Here is a 19,369-nt window from a genome sequence, read left to right as displayed (position 1 = left end):
CTAGGGAAGCCTATTAGAAAATGAAAGACCATGGAGAAGAGCCAATTTTCCCTGAACAACAACCAGCCAACTCCCAGAAGCGAAGATCCCTGGGCAGACCCACAGCAACTACAGCAGAATGAAGACATCCAGCTAAAATCAGAGAAACACCCAACTGTCCAAACTAAATTGCCAGCCTGCAAAATAATGAACTACATGAAATGGTTACTATTTTAAACCACTATGTTTTGGAATACTGTATTATGCAGCATAGTTAACGGATACACTGTGGTTCAAAAATATAGTAAAAGTAGCTAGACTGCTTTTTATGTTTTTTGCTTAATTTGGAGCTAGGTAGATTCCATATCCGGAAACCTCCCAACCATTAGGGAAAATCCTTGGGAATATACTGATAAGGGTTTTAGTCACAGTGGCCAATGTCCTCTCCCTTCCTTCTGCCCTATTAATGAAGACAAAACTATGGCATCCTTTACCTTATGTGCTTCAATGATACGCTCTCACCTTTCCTTATCTCCATCCACTTTTGGGGTTTTCTGAGTACCTGAGACACTCAGAGATAACTAACCAAATAGCACATGGGTGCTTAATTAGGAATGGTCAGTCTTGATATGAACTGTCCTAGACATGTTGTTGGCTGCCCCAAGTCAGGTCACCATTTCTAACTGATAAAACTGTAGCTTCACGTACAAAAAGACTTGAGGGCTTCCTTCAATTTTATAGACATCCCTGGTAATTTTTTTTCTACATCCAAATTGATAGTGGAGCTACTGAGAAACCTTAGAGAAGAACAGGATGGGACTTGTGCAATTGGCTGAGAAAGGATTTCAGGATCAGATTGAAATAGGCCTTCCCTAGATAACGCCATATTCAGTATGGTTCCCAGGTGAATTTCAAACACCATTATTCTCTTGGCATCTAAGGTCAATTGGGTTTCCATTCCAAACCATGAGATCCTTAATGTTCCATACCCACTACAACATTCTGGGGTTCCAGGCTATAACCTTGTCTCCCTCTTATACTTTACATTAAAGGAGTATATAACCCCTTGTTGATATTTCACTGTAGCTGATACTTAAATAAAAAAGGTTAGAAATATGCACTTCATCAGGATGAGGAATGCATGTCTTACAGTTAAGTACTCTAAGACAGACATATAGAGGGGCAAGTCATTAATAATTATGATGAACATATAATTTGTCATCCAAACTGCACTTTTGAGAGTGAAATAAGGTACCATTAATAATTGAATGAGGGCATCAGGCATAAACCAGGACTATCTTGGATACACCAGGATGTATGGGTCATGGAGTGATAGAGGAGAGAGTTTTAAGGGGGGGAAGAAAAAGGGGAAGTAGGCCAGAGAAGCTGGACATCTGTCTAATTTCTGACTAATCTATTAGTTTTATTATCTTGCAATACTTTGAATTCTTAGAAGATCAGACATAGGCATGTTCATTGAAGTACCTCAACTCAAAGTCAAATTAAGTAATCCTTTCATTAGAAACTGTTTCGGATTGATCACAGCTCTGATTTCCCCTTGAATGGAATGGATAATTGACAACTGACTGGATAAATAGGAGAGGAAGCCCTAAAAGCTAATTTCATTCTTGGAACTGCACTACAATAATGGGCTATGATAATAGGTTACCATAAAACAATTACTGAATACCACAGCACATTTGGAACTAGTCCCAGCTGAAATATATATGATCTTCCATCCAATAATAAGGAGGGAATATAAATTTTGTTATTAAAACAGAGAAATTAGCTGGATGAAAATATCACTAACTCCAAATATATGATAATACTTTGTACACTATAGGGATACTTATAATAACCATAGGATTTAACCTTATCAAATAGCCTATAATATCCTCTTCTTAAATATAAAAGATATATTTTAGTCTTGACTTTGCTCTCCATTGGGAAGGGAAAATTCTGCCCTAATAAAAAAAGGAATAAGAAATATAGATGGACATTTTTCTGGTCTTTTTCATTTCTTGTTGAAAATAAAAAGGAGCTGATATCCAAAAGCAATAATAAAATAAATATTAATTCATCACCCACCACTCCCAAGAAAACCTTCTTTAGCATTCCAGTGAGTTAGCTCATTTCTTAATAAGCCACATACATTCACGTGTAAGAAATGAGATGGGTCTTTGTGAAAACCTAACAATGAAGAATAAAATTAACACTTGGAGAGGAGTTAAATTTAAGTTTCTATGTATACACAGAGGCACAGAGACTTTTTCATCACAGCTGCACCTCAATTGCTCTCCTACATATTTTGGATATATAATGCATGTGTCTACTTGAGTTAATAGCTTCAGAGAGCTAGAACTCTTTGATGATGTTTTATGTGAAATAAATGGCCAGAACAGAAAAGGTGTGTTTGGGAATATAAGACAAGGTGATCATAAAGCATTTAAAATACTATATGACAAAATGCTGCCACCTTACACCAAGTAAAACAACTTAGATAACGCTCAGTTTTACAAAGGTCTATGTTTAGTGGCTTGAAAAGCTGAGAAAGAAAAAGAAAAAGGAGAGAAAAAAAGAAAAGAAACATTTTTGCCTGCTTTTAATAAAATGGTCAGTGATAATTAAGTAGAATAACTTAAAGAGTGTTATTTTATGAATAACATAATAAAAAGTCTTAATTAATATAGCATGTTTTACTTGAAAAATTCAAAATGCTGAGCAAGAGAATTACTAATCTTGCCAAAATCAGAACCATGCATTACATAGGGAGAAAATGTTACAGATGGGAAATAAAAAGGAGCACAAAAGTAACTTTCCCAAATAACTTTTAGTTACTTGACATAGCTAAAAACTGAACACATGAGTACTGACTCCAGTATAAAGAATTTTCTAGTAACACTGAAGACTATTAAAGTAAATATTTATTGATTTTCTTCCTTTTAATAGGTCAACAGTAGCAAGCATTCTCTTCCAAATTTCTATTTAAAAAGAAAAGTTGGTTTGAATTTTCCAAAAAGTTTGGAATTTAGTTATTAAAATATTTTGGATTTCTATAGATTTGAAAACAACAGGAAAGCATTAGTATTTCCTATTTCCTACTGTATTTCACTTACAACCATGGTGCAAATCAATTTCTTTGTTTAGGAACATCTTTAGGGTGGACATATGAGTCTTTGTCACATGAACATATTGGCATAAACCATAATTTACAATTTATCCTAGGAACTACATATGCACTTTAAATAGAGGCAGGCTTCCAGGAAGGATGGGTTACACTAATGGGGTTTTTTGAGACCTAAAAACCCTTCCTACTATTGGAGTCTCTTTTTCCAGTGGGAAACTAATTCCTCTCCACCACATATTTTTTGAATAGCTCTATTCAGACCTGGAGGAGTAAGCACAAGATATTATAATCAGTTTATAAAATAAGAAAAAAAAGACAGAAAATTAGCAATTGAGGTCCACTGACATTTCTCTAGTAATATTATTAATTTATATGAATAGTGTCCATCCAGACTATCTGAAAGCATTAGAAAAATACAATTGTAAAATGACTCTGGTTTGCCCACATCAGCTTTTTACCTTAGGTTGTTAGAAACAGAGCTTTGAGCTAAGGAGATCTCAGAGGGTAGATCCTTAGTCCCCTGTTTTACTCATACATGAGAAAGCTGAAGCCCAAAATGGTGAAATGACTTGCTCAAGAGCCTGAGCCAAGCCTACAAAAGCAGCTTACTGAAAACAGAACCCCATTAAATTGTAAATTGCTATTGGATTGAATAAATCATCAAGGAAAAAGCAATACTTACTGGCTACTAAGCAGTTTGCAGTTTTTAAATTAATAAATTTTAATAGTCCCAGATCAGGTGGTCTGAAAGGACATTATTTGAGTTGATGCTTTTCCCAAGGCCTGTTGAGGTAAACTGATACATTCTGAACATAAAATCCCACTGAAAAAAAGCTTTAAGTGTGCTTATGTCTTCGAATGAACCTTATATCAGTGAGCAATTAAGAAAAATTCCAGAGAGGGGGGCACACAGTTGATCCAAGTCAAGAAACAGTTAACTGCAGGGCCCTACCTCCTTGTAAATAATCAAGGAAAGCCTTTTTTAAAGCAATACAAAATGTCACCACAGGTTGACGCTCTTTCTACAAGAATAATGAGATGCTTGCTCCCTGGACTGCTGAGCACACACTTCATTGCCTTTATCTCTCAATTCGGTTTTCGCGGTTCATATATTTTCTCCCGTCCCTTCAAAACAGGTAACATGCCACGCCTAAAGTATATCAATGACTATGGAGCGACTACAGACCAAAAGACCTGCAGGAGCAGTTTCACGAACTCGAATTTTTGTCCTCTAGGTCTGGGCACACGGTTAAAACTGCTCCGGAAATGAAGGGCGGCAGGCGGGGAAGTCAGTCAGTCCCTTTGACTAAGCCGCCCTTGGCACCACATCCCCACCGGGCTCGTCTACGCAGAGGGCTCCGAAGGAGGCGCACTTGCGGTCCCGGACTGGCGCTCTGAGTCTGGACATGGCGCTTTTAGTACCATAATCCTTTCTTTTAAAACACATTGACACTGCACCGAGAATTTTGCTCGTATGCCAGCCCGGTAAATTCAAGGAAACCACTGATCGGAAGGTCTGAGGCTTCTGACCCCGGGATCAGCCGTGGTTCCGAATGCTCCCCGCTCGCCGAAAGCGCGCAGCTCCATGCCGGCTAGAAACGCAAGCTGGCGGCGCAGCGAAGGAGGTCTGAAAGCGTAACCTCTCCCTTTTTAGCAGTTAAATATGCGGAAAAACCTGTCCTCCGAGGTGGCCCAACTGAAAATAAATTCCAGGGCGACCGCACGGCACAGGAAAGCGGGCGCGTGCGTGTGGTCCCGGGGAGGGGGGTAGGTGAGATGACTCTCCGTGGCGAGAGGGTTAAACTGAAAACCGACTGTGGGCGTGTGGATCTTTGCATTCAACGAACTACCTCACCCCCGTCCTCCCTCCTCTCCCGGCCCGCTCCACAGTGAGTGCCCTTCCTTCCCACAGCAGACACTGGGGTCGTGAAAAAGTCAAATCCACACTGTGCCAAACCCAAGGGGGTCTCCCCTTCTCACCTCCCGGGTGTTCTCACTCCACCCCACCTGCTTTAAACCCGGCTCCACTCTCGTTTCACAGTCCCCGCCCCAGAGCCGGAGATTTGTCACAGACGCCTCTTTCTCTAGCCACAGAACAGCAGGTGAGCTCATTACTTCACCCAGAAACGTAACTTCAACGAAGAGATGGGGCCCCGGCACCCGCCTCCCCCGCACCACCCCCCACCCACACGGCAGCGGCAGCTCACAAACACAGGTGAGCATCAGGCTCGAGCCCCCAGCCCCACTTGGCCCCTTTTCCTGGGAGACATCCAGAGGCTTCCAAACCTCTTCTTTGGCCTCAGCTTGCCAACAACTTAAGGGATGTGCAGAAATTAAAAGATGCGAAAAGAAAGTGAGTTTTTCTTTAATAAAAACTAAAGAAAAGGGTAAGAGAACAAACAGCCAAATAACAGGAAGTAGGAGTTTTACTTGTAAATGTCTACGAACAGCTAGAGATCAAAACTTCAAAGGGCGAACACAATTCCAAAAAATCCTCAAGTCTAGCGATAAAATGAACCTGCTGCTCTAAGTGACGGCGAGCACGCAGAACGCCCTGTTAGGACCAACTCGTGTCAGCCGCCCGGCGGGTCTCAGGATGACAGCGCCTGGGGACAGGGGACGTCCCCAGGGGCAGGAAAGGGATTCCCGGCGAGATATTTTAGTTGCCGGGGCTTTTGCATCGGTTTCTTCTGAGACCCAGTACAGAACCGAGAACTGAGATGAAATCATAGATCCTGAAATACTCCCACAAACCCCTCACTAAGGTCTCACAAACCTGGGCGCTAACCCCAGTGCAGACTGCGTTCCTCGCTGCCATCACCCCTGCACTCACTACCCACCCAGACAATGGGGGAGGGGGCGTTCAACCGCGATTTAAGCTTTAGTAGGTTTTTAAGGGAGTGATTCAAGTCCTCCCTTTCTCTGCTACCCCTCCCATCCCTTCTTCTCCTCATTCCAAAGGGAAGTTACCAGGGGCTTCAGCACGAAAAAGTGCAGGCAGTTACTGCCTCCGAGAGCTAAGCGAAAAGAAGGCTGCCCAGAGCGCAGTGACTTGGACTGTGATTACCCAGAGACGGGAGCGACTGGCTGAGGGCGAGAGCTCGCCGCCCAGGCGGGAGGCGCAGGGGGAAAGGGACACAGCCGGACGAACCTTGCCCGCGGGCCCTGGAGCCCCGACCCCGGCCGCACCCAAAGTTCGTGGAGATCTACCCAGGGCCCCCAGGCTGCCCAAACTTGAGCCAACCGGCTGAGCCCAGATGTGCGGCAGAGGTGACTGAACCCGGGGCCAGCTCTGTGCGCGCACCGCCGCCCTCTGACCTCCCCCGCGCGCCTGGGCGCACCGCCCCGGGGAGCAAGGCCCGGGCCGGGGGACCTGGGAAACTGCCCCGGCCCAGGTCGGCCTGGGCTGCCCCAGGCCCCTACTCACCTGGCCTGAGGACAGCGGCTGCGATCCAGAGGCAGAACCAGACGGCAGGAGGGGGCAGCCTGCGATGCCATATTCCTCCTCGTCGGGGGCCACCGGCAGAGTCCGCGCCGCAGGAGGGGGCGTCGTCCCCGGCCCCGCGCTGCCCGCGCGCTCGCGGGTCGGGACGCAGGGACAGCGGCTGCTCCGGACACACCGCCCCCTGGGCTGTGGCGCTGCCCCTTGGGTCTCCGCCGCACGCAACTTTCCACCACGCAGCGCCCCAACTCCTCCTTCCTCCCCTCCAACACCGCCCCTGGCCCCTTCGGCTGCTCCTGCCGGGACCGGCGACCCTCTCTTCGCGGGAGACACTGGAGTAATTCCGGAAGGTGTACGTGGTTCTTTTTGGCAGGTCTGTTATTCTCCTTTTCTTGGAATAATAATATGAATGGTAGTGGCAGTGTGCAGAAAAAGCCCGGTGCTAGGAAGGAATCGCCGGGGGTGGCAACAGGGGTCCAGGCGGTCTCCTCAGGTGGCAGCAGCGGTGCCAGCGACAGCAGCGGCGGCAGCGACAGCAGCGGCGGCGGCAGCGGTCTCCGGGCTGCTCTGAGTGGAGGGACTGGAGGCGTGTGTAAGCGGCCTCTCTCCTCCTCCCCCCGCCTCCTGCTCCCTCCTCTCTCCTCCCCGCTTCCCAGGACGCGGGCCGAGCAGGTGGTTGGAGCGCGGATCCGCAGCCTAGAGGCGCTGCAGGACCGGGTCGGAGCCGGAGCCGGGCTCGGGAACTCCGCGCGGGGGCGCGCGCCGCGGTCCGGGCGCCCTCCACGGGGCGGGGCTTCCGCGGGGCTCCGCCCCGGGGCCACCCCGCCAATAGGGAGCAGACGCAGGGGTGGTGCGCGCCGGGGCCCCCCCGGACCGCCACTTCCTCGCGGCGTTTCTGTCGCCCTCGTGATGCGGCTCTCGCTTCCCGCTGCCCGCCCAGCCTCGCCCCGGTTCAAAAGGCCAAACTGCCCTTTTGTTGCCCCCAGATGCCCGTGCCACTAACTGAGTCCTCGGGGACTTTTCGGCCGTGACGTTGCAGCTCCCTTCTCCTACATAGAGAGCGGCGGGGCCGGGCGGTGGGGGTCGGGGAGCTCACCCGGGACCAGCACCTGGGTCCAAGGGCGGGAGAGAAGGAGGAAAGAAGGGGTAGAGGAGGTGGCACAGGTGGAAACTCGCCTTCTGGGAGTTAGCAGGAACAGCTACTGGTTGGCGGGGGCCAGCCCAAGTCCCACCACCCCCTCTCCCACACACCCTATTGGAAGGCAGATCACTTGAGCCGACTGCCCAGCACCAAGTAGAAAAATATTTACTCTCTCCCGGGGAAATTAAATCCGGAATTTCTAGACCGTGCTTCGTCGCACGGATTTTCCCAGTGTCTACAAAAGCCAGAGCATGTGTCTCTTGTTTTGAGTTAAGCGGCGATTTTAAGTGACAAATAGAAAATCCTCAAGTTACTCAGATTAAAAGCCAAGCTCCTCCTTATCGGTTCCAGAAAGCCAGGCACCCCAGCAGATGGACAGGCTTCTCGGGCAATTTCTAAAGATTGAACCACCTCCCAGGCGGAACATCGGGAAGCTGTGTCGCTTTCGGATCAGGCAGAGAGCGTGAAGGAATATTTTCCTCCAGAACACCGGGGTGGAGCTGTCGGAGCCCTAAGTGGCTCTAAATCAGGGATGTGAGATCACAACTCTCATCCCCGAAGCATAATAAAACCTTGGTCCCCAAACCACTTCGCCGGGGCATTAAATAGCCTTTCGTGCATCACGGGGTCACCCCTGTGTGAGGCTGGTCTCCAGCGGAGAATGCCAACTAGTAAGAGTCACATACTGCGCTTTTATCAGAAGGCTTCGAGTCAGTCACCAGCTAGATGAGGGGTAAGGGGAGGTGGCGACAGGAGAAGCTTCATAACACACACACACACACGCACACGCACACACACACACTGATCTTTGAATTCTTTGTCTTTTCATGCTCCAAACTATTTAAGCTCCATTTTCAGTTGTGATTTTTGTCAAAAGCCTGCCGTCTTGTCTCCCGGTTCTCCTTACATTAACAGTATTCTAGATGAGAGCTCTTATACTATATTTTTCCTCTCAAAATAAGTAGTTTCTCCCACTTGGTGTTAACATTAACATTTCATTTGCATCTTTTGAACCACCAGGAAGGTAATGCTAGGAGGCAAATGCCTTTTAATTCATTATTCCATGAGCTAAGTTGGACTGAATTGCTAGCATTCCTATGGGATCCTGTAGAATTCCTTTAGAGAATTGTTTTTCTCTTAACAGTGGTTCTAAGCAGCCTCTAATAGAACAAATCATCCTAACTATATTAGGATTTCCCTACTCTGTCTGTCTGACCCCCTTTATTTTGGGGTGGGAGTTAATACAGCATGATTGTTAAAAAGTAGACCTGCAAAAGGCAGACTGTCTGATTTAGGCTCTGACATTTACTACCTGCATGATCTTAATCAACTCGCTTAAATTCTCTAAGACTTGTAGAAAGTAATAACAATAGTGCCTTACTTATAAACAGTGTCCCTACTTGTAGAAAGTAATAACAATAGTGCCAGCCTCTTGAGACTGCTGTGAGGATTAAGTGAGATTACACCAATAACTGGCCAGGTGTAGTAGAAGGAGCTTGGGTTTTGAGGAGTAGTCAGAGTCTTGTTAGAATCCCTGCTCTGTACTTACTCAGCAAGTGACCTTGAGCAAAAGTCAGTCTCTCCTAAAGTGTGATGACATATTAGAGAACCACCTCCAAAGACGTGCAGCTGAATTGGATCAAAATACATCCTATAAATTAAGAATATTCTGCACACACATACGTATGGAATTCTGGAAGCCACTGACTGTATGTATATGTATTGTGGGGGATCAGAATTGGCCACCTCAACACATGTCTCTTTACCTTGATTATTTTCTCTGAAAGAAACTTTGACCTCCCCCCACCCCAATAACTGCCTAAAAGAATTTAAGATAGAAGGTCTGTCCCCAAGATAGGCCATCGCCATAGATAACTCTGGGTATGGATAGACTGGGAGGGTCCTTGCTAAACTCATTCTTATCAAAGCTCTGAAAACCAAGTAAAAGTAGAAGTTACCCTTTGTAAGAGACATTTACATTCATCAGGGAAATCTCCATTTGTAAACGTATCTCCCTCTCTGTACTGGCAAGAAGCAGGGATGACCTTATCTCTAGAAACTCTTATCAATGCAGAAGGCAAGGACTTAAATCTGCATACTCTTGTTTACTGTGCTTTTCTGGTAATCTCCTATAGCTGACTCCCCCCACCTCCAACATCCTCCTTTCTCTTTACCTGAATATGCTATTTAAAGACGAGAACCTCCACCATTTGTCAAGTTACCCAGTTTTTCCAGGTCTCCCCCATGTATACATGTTACAAAGCTTTACTTGATTTTCTCCTGCTATTCGGTCTCACGTTGATTTAATTTGTAGCACAGCCAGAGAGGACTCAGAGTGGGTAGAGGATAGTATAATATATGTATAGTGTATGATACACATGTGTGTATAATCATACATATAAACTAGGACACACACTAGGAATATGTCCTAGTTAGGAAAATGCCTTGATAAGCCACTTGGAGCAGTAACTCTAAAGGCTATTAGTCATATATTGCTAAGGCCACAAAAGTGATGGCATACTGCTCTGTACTGAACAACATAGTAAAAATTAAAATAGGAATTACAAAATAATAAAAATGGGAATTTGGCAGGGGAGTGAAGGGGGGGATGCTGAGGGAAAGGAAGGGACAAGGGCCAAGCCATACAATTATGAGTTTGGAAATGGTCAAAGGCCTTTAAATATATTTTAATTAATTAATTAGTAACAATTATTAAACATTTACTATATGTTAGGTTATTCTAAGCAATTTGTATGAATTAATGGAATAATTCCCCTTGCAAAAAAATCCTATGAGGTAGATGCTATTATCATCTTCGTTTTACTCATGAAGAAACTGAAGCCGAGAGATATGAAGTAACTTTCCCAAGGTGACACAATGATTCATAGTGATGGTAAAGCCATGGTTCTACCCCAAGGACTTCGATTCTAGAGCTTCATTCCTAACCACTTTGCTCATCATTATCCACTTTGCTTATCAGAGATATCTAACAATAAATTGATGCCTTTAATTTTAGTTGAGGGGGGGCCTGATTTAAACACAAATTCCTTCATCTTCCCAAAACTTTAATAAAGTCTCCTACCCTCAAACACATTTTCCTTGAGGAAATTAACCAATAAGACAGTGCATCCTCTCTGTATGAGCCAGGAACAGTGCATATGAGATGTCAAGACCACTTCTAGACTGAAAAAATTTAGCATAGGCAAGAGCGCAGAGTCAGAAATAAACTTGAGAATATAAGCTGCACAAAATAATGTAGTGGAGAGATTTTTGTCCTTCAAAATCTAGGGACTGGGGAGTTGGAACCACCTTATCTAGTTCTTAAGATGAAGAGTCTTCCAGCTGCATCTGGATCACAATTGCTTTTGTTACAACTGAGAATACGTAGTATTTCAGTGATATTTACCAGACAGTTTAGTCATGCGTCAGAGCGTCATAATGGGTGCTTCTTACTGCAAGAGGAAAAAATGAATAACGTTCAGCCAGAGCAAAACATATTTCATGGTACTTGGAACATGAGAAGAGTTTTGCATCTTCAGTATAAAAGAATTCATCATCAGTCAGGACGGAATGCTCAGAGCAGTGACACAGCTCAGTAGGCAACTTTTTTACTTAGAATCTGTTGAGATCAGAACTCAGGACCCCCCTGGCCCCTTCCTACTGGTCAGGCCAGGACCCTTTGCCCTGTACTGAAACAGTGACCCATCAGTATGTGACAACACAGTCAGATCAGGCATGTGAGCATTTGAAGAGCTGAGGTGATTTTTTTCTTCTGATTGATGTAAACAGTTTCCCACTGGAGATGAAGTTTCACCAAAAATGGTTTTGGAGGCTGGTTGATATTTGTTCCTGACTATCTTATATTATATGTTCTGTGTGCCTTCCTAGTTTTTGAACAAAGCTTGTATGCAATTCAAGAACACGCAGCAAATCTGATTCATTTTCTTCTCTCCACCTCCCCATCAGTGATTACACATTTCTAGCCAATACTTTGCAAATACATTAGGCATTCTCTATATATTTATGTATGAATCATAGTGATGAGAAAGAGTTCTTCTTTATAGAACATAAACCTTGAAACAAACTTAGAAAGGAGAATGATATAAGGAAATGAAAGGGCTTTCGGCTGAGTCTTCAGTGATGGGACTAGTATGATTCTGGTACCACTTCCATCATGTGAGTTTTTTCCCTAAACCACCAAGCAATTCTCAGACACCAGCTGGGTCCTACAATTCAACTCTATTCTGACACTATCTATCTGGAAAGAGCGTCAGCCAGATGGGAGAGATGCACAGGCAATGTATGTGGGAAGGAGAGCAGAGCTTCCATGATCTATGAGCACGCCACTTTCCCCAAATCTCCAGCTGCTCACCACCCTGGAAGCCTGCTGAACCCCACCCTTTGGGTTTTTATGGAGTCGTCATTACATAGGCATGACTGATTTAACCATTGGCCATTGGTGATGGAACCGAATCTCCAGTCCCTCTCTCCTCCCAGGAGGTCCAGGGGTGGGGCTAAAAGTTTCAACCCTCTAATCACATGATTAGGTCTCCAGGCAACTAGCCCCCCTTCCTTAGATTACCTGGGGGCTTTCCAAAAGTCACCTCATTAGCATAGCAAAAGACTCCTTTGTTGCTCTCTTCACCTAGGAAATTCCAAGGGATTTATGAGCTCTGTGCCAGGAACAGGGTCAAAGACCAAATATATCTTTCTTATTATAGATCACAGTATCACAACTAGGCAGACCAAGGTTTAGGAAAGGCAAAGAGAATGAGCCAAGTCCTAGTCACCATAGTGAAAACTTGAAAATATAAAGTGAGGAAACTTAATCTACAAGAGGAACAGAGTAATAAAAGCTATTTGCCATCAGTGCAAATAAAATAAAAAGAGCCATGCTGTGAATAGAAGCCTGTCTAGTAAAGGTTCTAAGTGACCAGGCAGAAGACAGGAGACGGGCAAAAGCTGGGCTATTGCACTGATGAGAAAGATTGAAATAGAGGGCTAAGTGGGATTTATATTAAGTCTAGGAATATATAACTATTTTAAAGAGGCACAGAGATGACATAGGTATAAGATGAAACTCTGTTTCCTTTCTGGAGTCCGAGATTTTTTAAGTCAATAATTCCTAAAAGCACTCTAGATATAGACTGCAGGACAGATGGTTATCTGTCCCTTAGAAAATATTCTCTTGAATTTTATTGTTTAATTTCAATTGTTAATAATAATATCAGTCATTGTATTAAGAAAATTTTGCAACTCATATCCTCAATAATGCCAGCTAATCAAGATATATCACTGGCGCTCAGGAGCGCAAGAACTTTCAAAGCCTATGGTAAACATAATGTTCTTATTTCAGACTGTAGTTTGCTCAATGTCTGGGTACAGAAAGAAGTGCATAGCTATTGCAGTCGAAGTAGAAATCTGCTTAGTCACTTTGCTTACTGTCAGATATGAGGAATAGAGAAAGAATCTACCTAAGCTATTTGACTATGAAACTTACACTATGACTATAAAATGAATGTCAAAAACTCTTAGTGGACTAAAAACTCATAATTCATTAGTGATTTCAGTAGGTGCACAAAATTTACTCAAAAAGTATAGCAGTCTGGGTTCACTCTGCCAACTTGAGTGTTTCTCTTCAGAGGTGTCTATATGTTTCCAATTTTCAACTGAAGTAAACAGTTCTTTCAGTTTTAAGTAGAAAGTCACTCAGAGTGTGGTTATTCAAATGTTTGACACCTGAAAAGAAATTTCAACTTGATTAATTTTCAAAAAATTCTTCAGAGTTATCTCTACTTGCTTTGTCATGTATCTACTAGCCATTACGATCTATGATAATTTCATTTAGGAATTTGAGGTGGACATATAACGACTATAGAAATATGAAAACAATGTGTATATGATCTTCTAAAACAAACAAATCACCGTAGATTTAATGGACTTCTGGAAAGCCAAATTAATTATATACTAGGCCCAGGTTATCCATACTAGTTCCCCTTAAAATAAGCAAGATCGTTGAGTTTACAGGAAAGTATTAGGAAACAATTCTTGGATAAATGCATAATCCCTGAAGAGTGATATAAATTAGCCAAAAAAAAAAAAAAAAAAAGAATAAATAACACTGAATGAATGCTCATTGATTGTGTAATACAAGAAACAACCTTAGAATTTTAATGATTTTCAGGGCCTTACAAGTAATTTAGATGAAGAGCTTCCAATCCTTATTTAAATACAAATCTTTTTCTTCTAATAAAGGCTTACTCTAAAGTCCAATTTCCTATTCCCCCTGTTACATCCAGTCAACCCATAGTGGTCTATTCAAACTAGAGTGGTCTCCTCACTATTCCTAAATATACCTGCCAAATTCCCACGTCAGGGCCTTTGCTCTTGCTGTTTCTAACCTTTTCCCCAGTTATTAGAGTAGTTTACTCCATCACCTCTTTCGAGGTATTTGCTCAAACGTTAACTTCTCATTGAAGCTTTCCATGAACAAGTATTTAAAATTTCAACCCCCAGCCCCAATACTCCTTATCTCCCTTTCCCGCTTCATTTTTTCTCTATAGACTCTATCACCATATAACATAATATATATTTAACCTACATATGTTGAATATTGTCTGCCTCTCTTTACTGGAACAAAGGCTCAATGAGGGCAGAGATTTGTGTCTGTTTTATTCTCTGCTGTATAACTAGAAAAGACAGACACACAGTAGGCACATAATACTATTTGCTTAATGATTTAATCAATTCATGAATACATGAATAAATAAAAACTTATTTTGCAAGGTAATCAATAATCTGATACAGGTGGGGCTGCTTTGGCTCAAGTTTGATAAGTAGCTTGAAGTTTCACTTTCTCCTTTAGACACTTTAAGGCTTTTTAGCACAGTTAGAAAACCCACCACCAGTCTAGCCACATCATGTGACAGATGAGGTAGTAGAGGTCCCAGGAGCCAGAAAACTTAACCAAAATTCGCATGGCTGTGGTTACCACTCTTGCTTAAATGCAAATGGAGCACTTTCAGGTAGAGTAAATACACAAGATACCCTGTAAGTTTTAAATCAAATTCTCAGGATAATAAAAAATTTGGATGCACATCAGACAGCATTAACCAATTTCAAATACAGTGCATTTATCCAAACTCTTTTCAGAACAAACATTCTGAATAACGTTCTGTATAACATTTCACTAAGGCACGATTATGGATGCAGTATCAATACTGCGAAGTCTACAGAGGTGGTTCAGTATTCAGGATTTTAAGCCTCAATGTTCTTTATACTTTGTTCTTTACAGGGGAGATTTGGAAAAATTATAATTCAAGGCAATGTATTCCACAAACATAGATGATTCATAACCTATTCAGCTAACAGTGCTATAGGACAAATATTTAATTTAATTTAACGTCCAGCATTTTAACATCACACGGAGGTGTTTAATGTGTTTACTTTTCTTTGTAAGGGCAAGAAATTCACTTAATAATTGTATCTCAAGGTGAAAAGCTTGTGAGAAAATACAATACGTATTAAAACAGCTATATAAGCCAATGCATAAAAAGATTTATAAACACATATATGCTTTCGTCGAAATCACCAGAATCTGTGATGCGTTCTAGCTGTCAAGGAGGTGGATTAAATGATTTTTGGCTATTGCTTTCAATTTTGAAATTCTGTTAAAACTAGTTAATTGATACATCTCTTAAGGAAAATGATTGGCCTTTTTATAGAGAATGACATCCAAGTTAGAGAGTGAAGCATTCTGTCTAAGAGTGGGTAACATATCAGGTTAGAAGAGAATGCCTAAAGGGCATAACCCTCAATCCTTTTTCCTAGACTCAAGGACACTTCAAAAGTGTGCAAGGTCCAGGGTTATTCCTTAGACTTTTTCAGGGCTGAGACAAATCTTGAGTTCAGGATCAAACGAACACTAAATTCAACCTTTAAAGGCAAAGACGTGTCAAAGAGCAGCTTAAGAAGTGTGTCTAGAGGGGGAATGTATTCATTGGCCTGCCTGAGAAGATGGGCCTTAGTTACTCAGGTCTTTTCCCCACACCAGCAGCTGAGTCATCTTCTATTCTCACTTCCTACAGTCTTCAACTTCTGGGATCTTCCCAGAAAAACTCCCGAATTACTCTGTCTTGAGGTGATGCTTCACTGTGTGCTTGACTTCCAAGATGAAATTTAGGATGAAAAGAACTTTTTTCTAATGCTGATTTGTCCGTCCAGTTCTAAAATGATCAGCATCTCCGTCTCTTTTCTTCTCCACCCAACTTCATACCTTGTCTTTTGCCTATTCTGTGAAGGCTCAGCATTTTAGGTTAAATAATAAGCCAGGATAATTTACGAATGAACGAATGAATGTAGTGTGGTCTGTGTGCCAATGAGAAAGAGATGTCCAAAGAGAGATGAATCATAGGTCAGAGAAACAAAATAAAATAAATCAGCGTATCTCAGAATACAAGCCAAGACGGAAATTTAGCTTTCGGTATTTCCCCATCCCCTTTCCTCTGCCTTTTTTTAAGTTAGGGAGACTTTATTTTTATAATCTCAGTCAGCCTGCAGGAATTCGTCATCAGGTTGGGAAATTTTTACTAAGGTTTTTGTAATCGCCAAGATACTCTCAACCGAAAATGACAAAAACCCAGCTTAACCAAAAAAAAAAAAAGAGGAAGAGAGGGTGTTTTACTGGGATTTGAGCAAAGTTGTCAAGGCTTTTTGTCCTTTTTTCCATATCTTAGCCCTACGTGCCTTTGCTTGTCTTTCACTATTTTCTCAATTTCCTCTGCTGCAGCCCAACTTTCTCCATACTGAAAAGATGATTACCTTCAGATCTAAACCTATGTCCACAGATATTGAAATCCTAAAGGAAGAAATACTCTCTCACTCATGGAAAAAATTTCATTGGTTCTTCTCATCTGTTGAGTAATTTACCATGCATAAGAAGATCCATGACCGTGGTTGGCCAGGCCTCAGTCATGTGTCCACCCCTGCAGCCAGAGGCCAGGTGGGCATCACACTGGACAGAACCTCAGAATCACAGGGATGGGGGCCACTCCCCAGTGAGCAGACAAAAACAGCAGACATCCATATAATTGGATAATATATCCAATTATATAAAGGAAATATAAATTTCCTTTATATAATTTTTTCATTGATTCTTAGGACCAATATGCTTTCCATCCAGATTGTGTACAAGAGCTTTTGATTATCGGGGGGAAATAGAAATATTCTGCAACATGGGAAACCTACTTTTATTTTCATCCTTTCTTTTAAAGGGCTAGATTATTGCCCCAGAAGGAAATCAGACATTATTTGCAGGGGCTAGCTAATATTTTTTCTCCTCACAGTCCTATGCACTATCTGATTATGTGGGGAATAAGAGAAGCATGGGTGTTGTTTTATACTTAGAAAGATGTGAAATAAAGTGACAAAATTAAATATTCTGAAGTCTTCATAAATACATTTGTTTCCCCTGGACACAAGGTCAATATGAGAGAGTCAGACAGTCTGACAGAACCAGTGGGTGTTTCCCCAGGACCTCTTTTGAAGGTGAGCACTGAGTAACTGTTCTCAACTTTATTGTCCATGTATTTGCTAAGGCTCATTTTCCATCACTTTATCACCTTCATCAGCCTGCTATTGTCCTTGCCATAAAGAAAGAGGAAAGTAGATAAATAGCTAGAAATTCATATCAGCCAATCTTTTTGATTCCCCTCACCCTGATTTCAGTCTTTTAAGTGTGTTTTCAGTTTTAGCAGTCATTAAGACAAGTGCCTGCTGAAAGTTTCAGATAAAATAAGTCAATGTTTAGGTGTCCTTTTTTCAAGCAAATTGCAACCCCTTAGGAATGGTGATTTTAAGCAAATAGCTGCCCCAGCAGCTAAATCACACTTTCTACTTGACCTAATCTCAATTAGCTCAATCTACCTACCTTCTTTGAGTGTAACTAACCCAATCTCCATTCCAGCCTTCATTCATTACTCCTTATTTCTCCAAGAATTACCCCAGATCTCTTCCACTTCTCCTCTCACACGTTGCCCCAGCGTCTCCTCTTCCATGGGGCGGTTGTATGCCGGAGGCTCTCCAGAGCTGCTTGTGCACATCACTTCTGACGCCGCCTTCAATGATGTCACATGGACAGCTTGAAATTCGCCATTGTGTGATTGTTTACACTCTATGGAAATTGGAAATTGGCAAACACTACAAATCAGGGCTGTTTTTGAGAGCTGGTTATTAAATGTTTACTAACACACTACTGCCCATGGAACTGACTTCGTCTTCACTAACCACTCTAATAGTGGTTAAGAGCCTGAGTTTGGTGTCAGATAAACTGGAGCTCCTCTGTACAGTATTTATGTGACACTCTGCCAGTTATTTCACCCCTCGAAGTCAGTTTTCTTAAGTGAAATAATACATGGGAAGCCCCTGGTACAGAAAGCTGCTGAATAACATCGGCTGTTTCTCCAAGAGTCCTCGACCCTTCACGTCGATACCCTTCAAAGCTTTGATTAGCTGTTTCTGGTTCTAGGTTGATGTCATTTGTATTTTCTCTTTCTTTCACCATAAAACTCCCGTCTTAAAAAGGGTCATCAGAGTATCTTGCTTAATGTGTTTGGTAGACAGTGAATCTACAATAAACACTTCTGTAGGGCGTATTCATAGAGTAGGCAGTCAGACAGTCAGGAATGGGTGCCCAGTGATGCCTGAAAAGCATTTAGCAGCAGATAAAGGCAGCAATGACTAGTGAAGAGAGCACTAGATTAGGAGTAAGGACCCCTAAATTTCAATCTCAGAAAAGAGCATACAAAAACTGCAAGAATGCGGGATAAGATACAGCTAGTTTTGAATCCCAGTTCTGTCTCTATGCCGCCTTCATCAAGTTACTGATCCTAGCTTCCTCATCTGTTAAATGGACTTAAGAGTAGCTTTGTACTTACCCTCAAAAGTTAGAAGGGTCAAATGTATTAAAGAATGCTAAGTGTGTTGACAGTAGTCTCTAAATAAAAGGTGACTATTATCATTCTCTACTAGTTGATTGTGTGGTTTAATCTTCCTAAGCTTCCGAGACTTTAACTATACCTATAAAAGTAAGAGGGCTGATTTGGTGCTCTTTTTATTTTGAATGAAATTCTTTGTGCCTAAAGCCCTTTATTCTAGGAACAGATAGAAGACTTAATGCCAATATTCTTTAGTGAACAAAATCTCTCTTTTCCAGACTCACCACTAACCCAGGCCCCCATCATCTGTACAGCGAGTTTCCAACCAGTGGCCCTACTACCTGGCTCTACTCTCCATTCTCCAGACTTCTGCTTTGTCATTTAAGACAGACAGACAGATACACAAACTTGATTATGTCACTCTCTTTCTTTAAAATCTCTGCTGGAGTCATTTTACCTACAAGATGAAAGCTAAACTTCCTGGCAAGATCTCTAAAGTCCTTGACATTCTTGCCTCTAGTTTCATATTTGCCCTTCTTAGTTTCACATCACAACACTCTCTCATGAACCCGATGCCTCAGTCACCTTGAGCTCACTGTTTCCTAAACACACCGTGGCAGACATTCTCAACTTGTTCCATTCCACATACAGTGCCCTCAGCCTGAAATGCACCCACTATCCCATCCCTTTGTTTTCCTGGGATACTCCTACTCATTTTTCAAGGCCCACCTCACTTGTCAGTTTAC

The 19,369-nt window shown here is 42.5% G+C and overlaps 2 protein-coding genes across 2 annotated transcripts in view; one reads left to right on the top strand and one right to left on the bottom strand.

Moving 5' to 3' along the window:
* The window catches only part of LOC147911374 (5'-3' exoribonuclease 2-like), a 171,690-nt gene that overhangs the window by 140,663 nt on the left and 11,658 nt on the right, over positions 1-19,369 (top strand). The gene's annotated exons all lie outside the window — the stretch shown is intronic.
* The window catches only part of LOC147911375 (uncharacterized), a 70,124-nt gene that overhangs the window by 48,774 nt on the left and 1,981 nt on the right, over positions 1-19,369 (bottom strand). Inside the window, exons 2-3 of the mRNA XM_087428005.1 lie at positions 17,718-17,860; positions 6,534-7,546 (exon numbers count right to left, since the gene is read on the bottom strand). Coding sequence (XP_087284131.1) covers positions 6,534-7,546; positions 17,718-17,860 — 1,156 coding nt within the window. The remainder of the gene's footprint in view (positions 1-6,533; positions 7,547-17,717; positions 17,861-19,369) is intronic.

Source organism: Ceratotherium simum, unplaced genomic scaffold (assembly GCF_057802395.1).
Source record: "Ceratotherium simum simum isolate JZ-2026a unplaced genomic scaffold, ASM5780239v1 HiC_scaffold_43, whole genome shotgun sequence".
NCBI classification, from domain to species: domain Eukaryota; kingdom Metazoa; phylum Chordata; class Mammalia; order Perissodactyla; family Rhinocerotidae; genus Ceratotherium; species Ceratotherium simum.
Note: the sequence above shows the minus strand (reverse complement) of the source record. Positions and strands in the feature narration are given on the sequence as shown.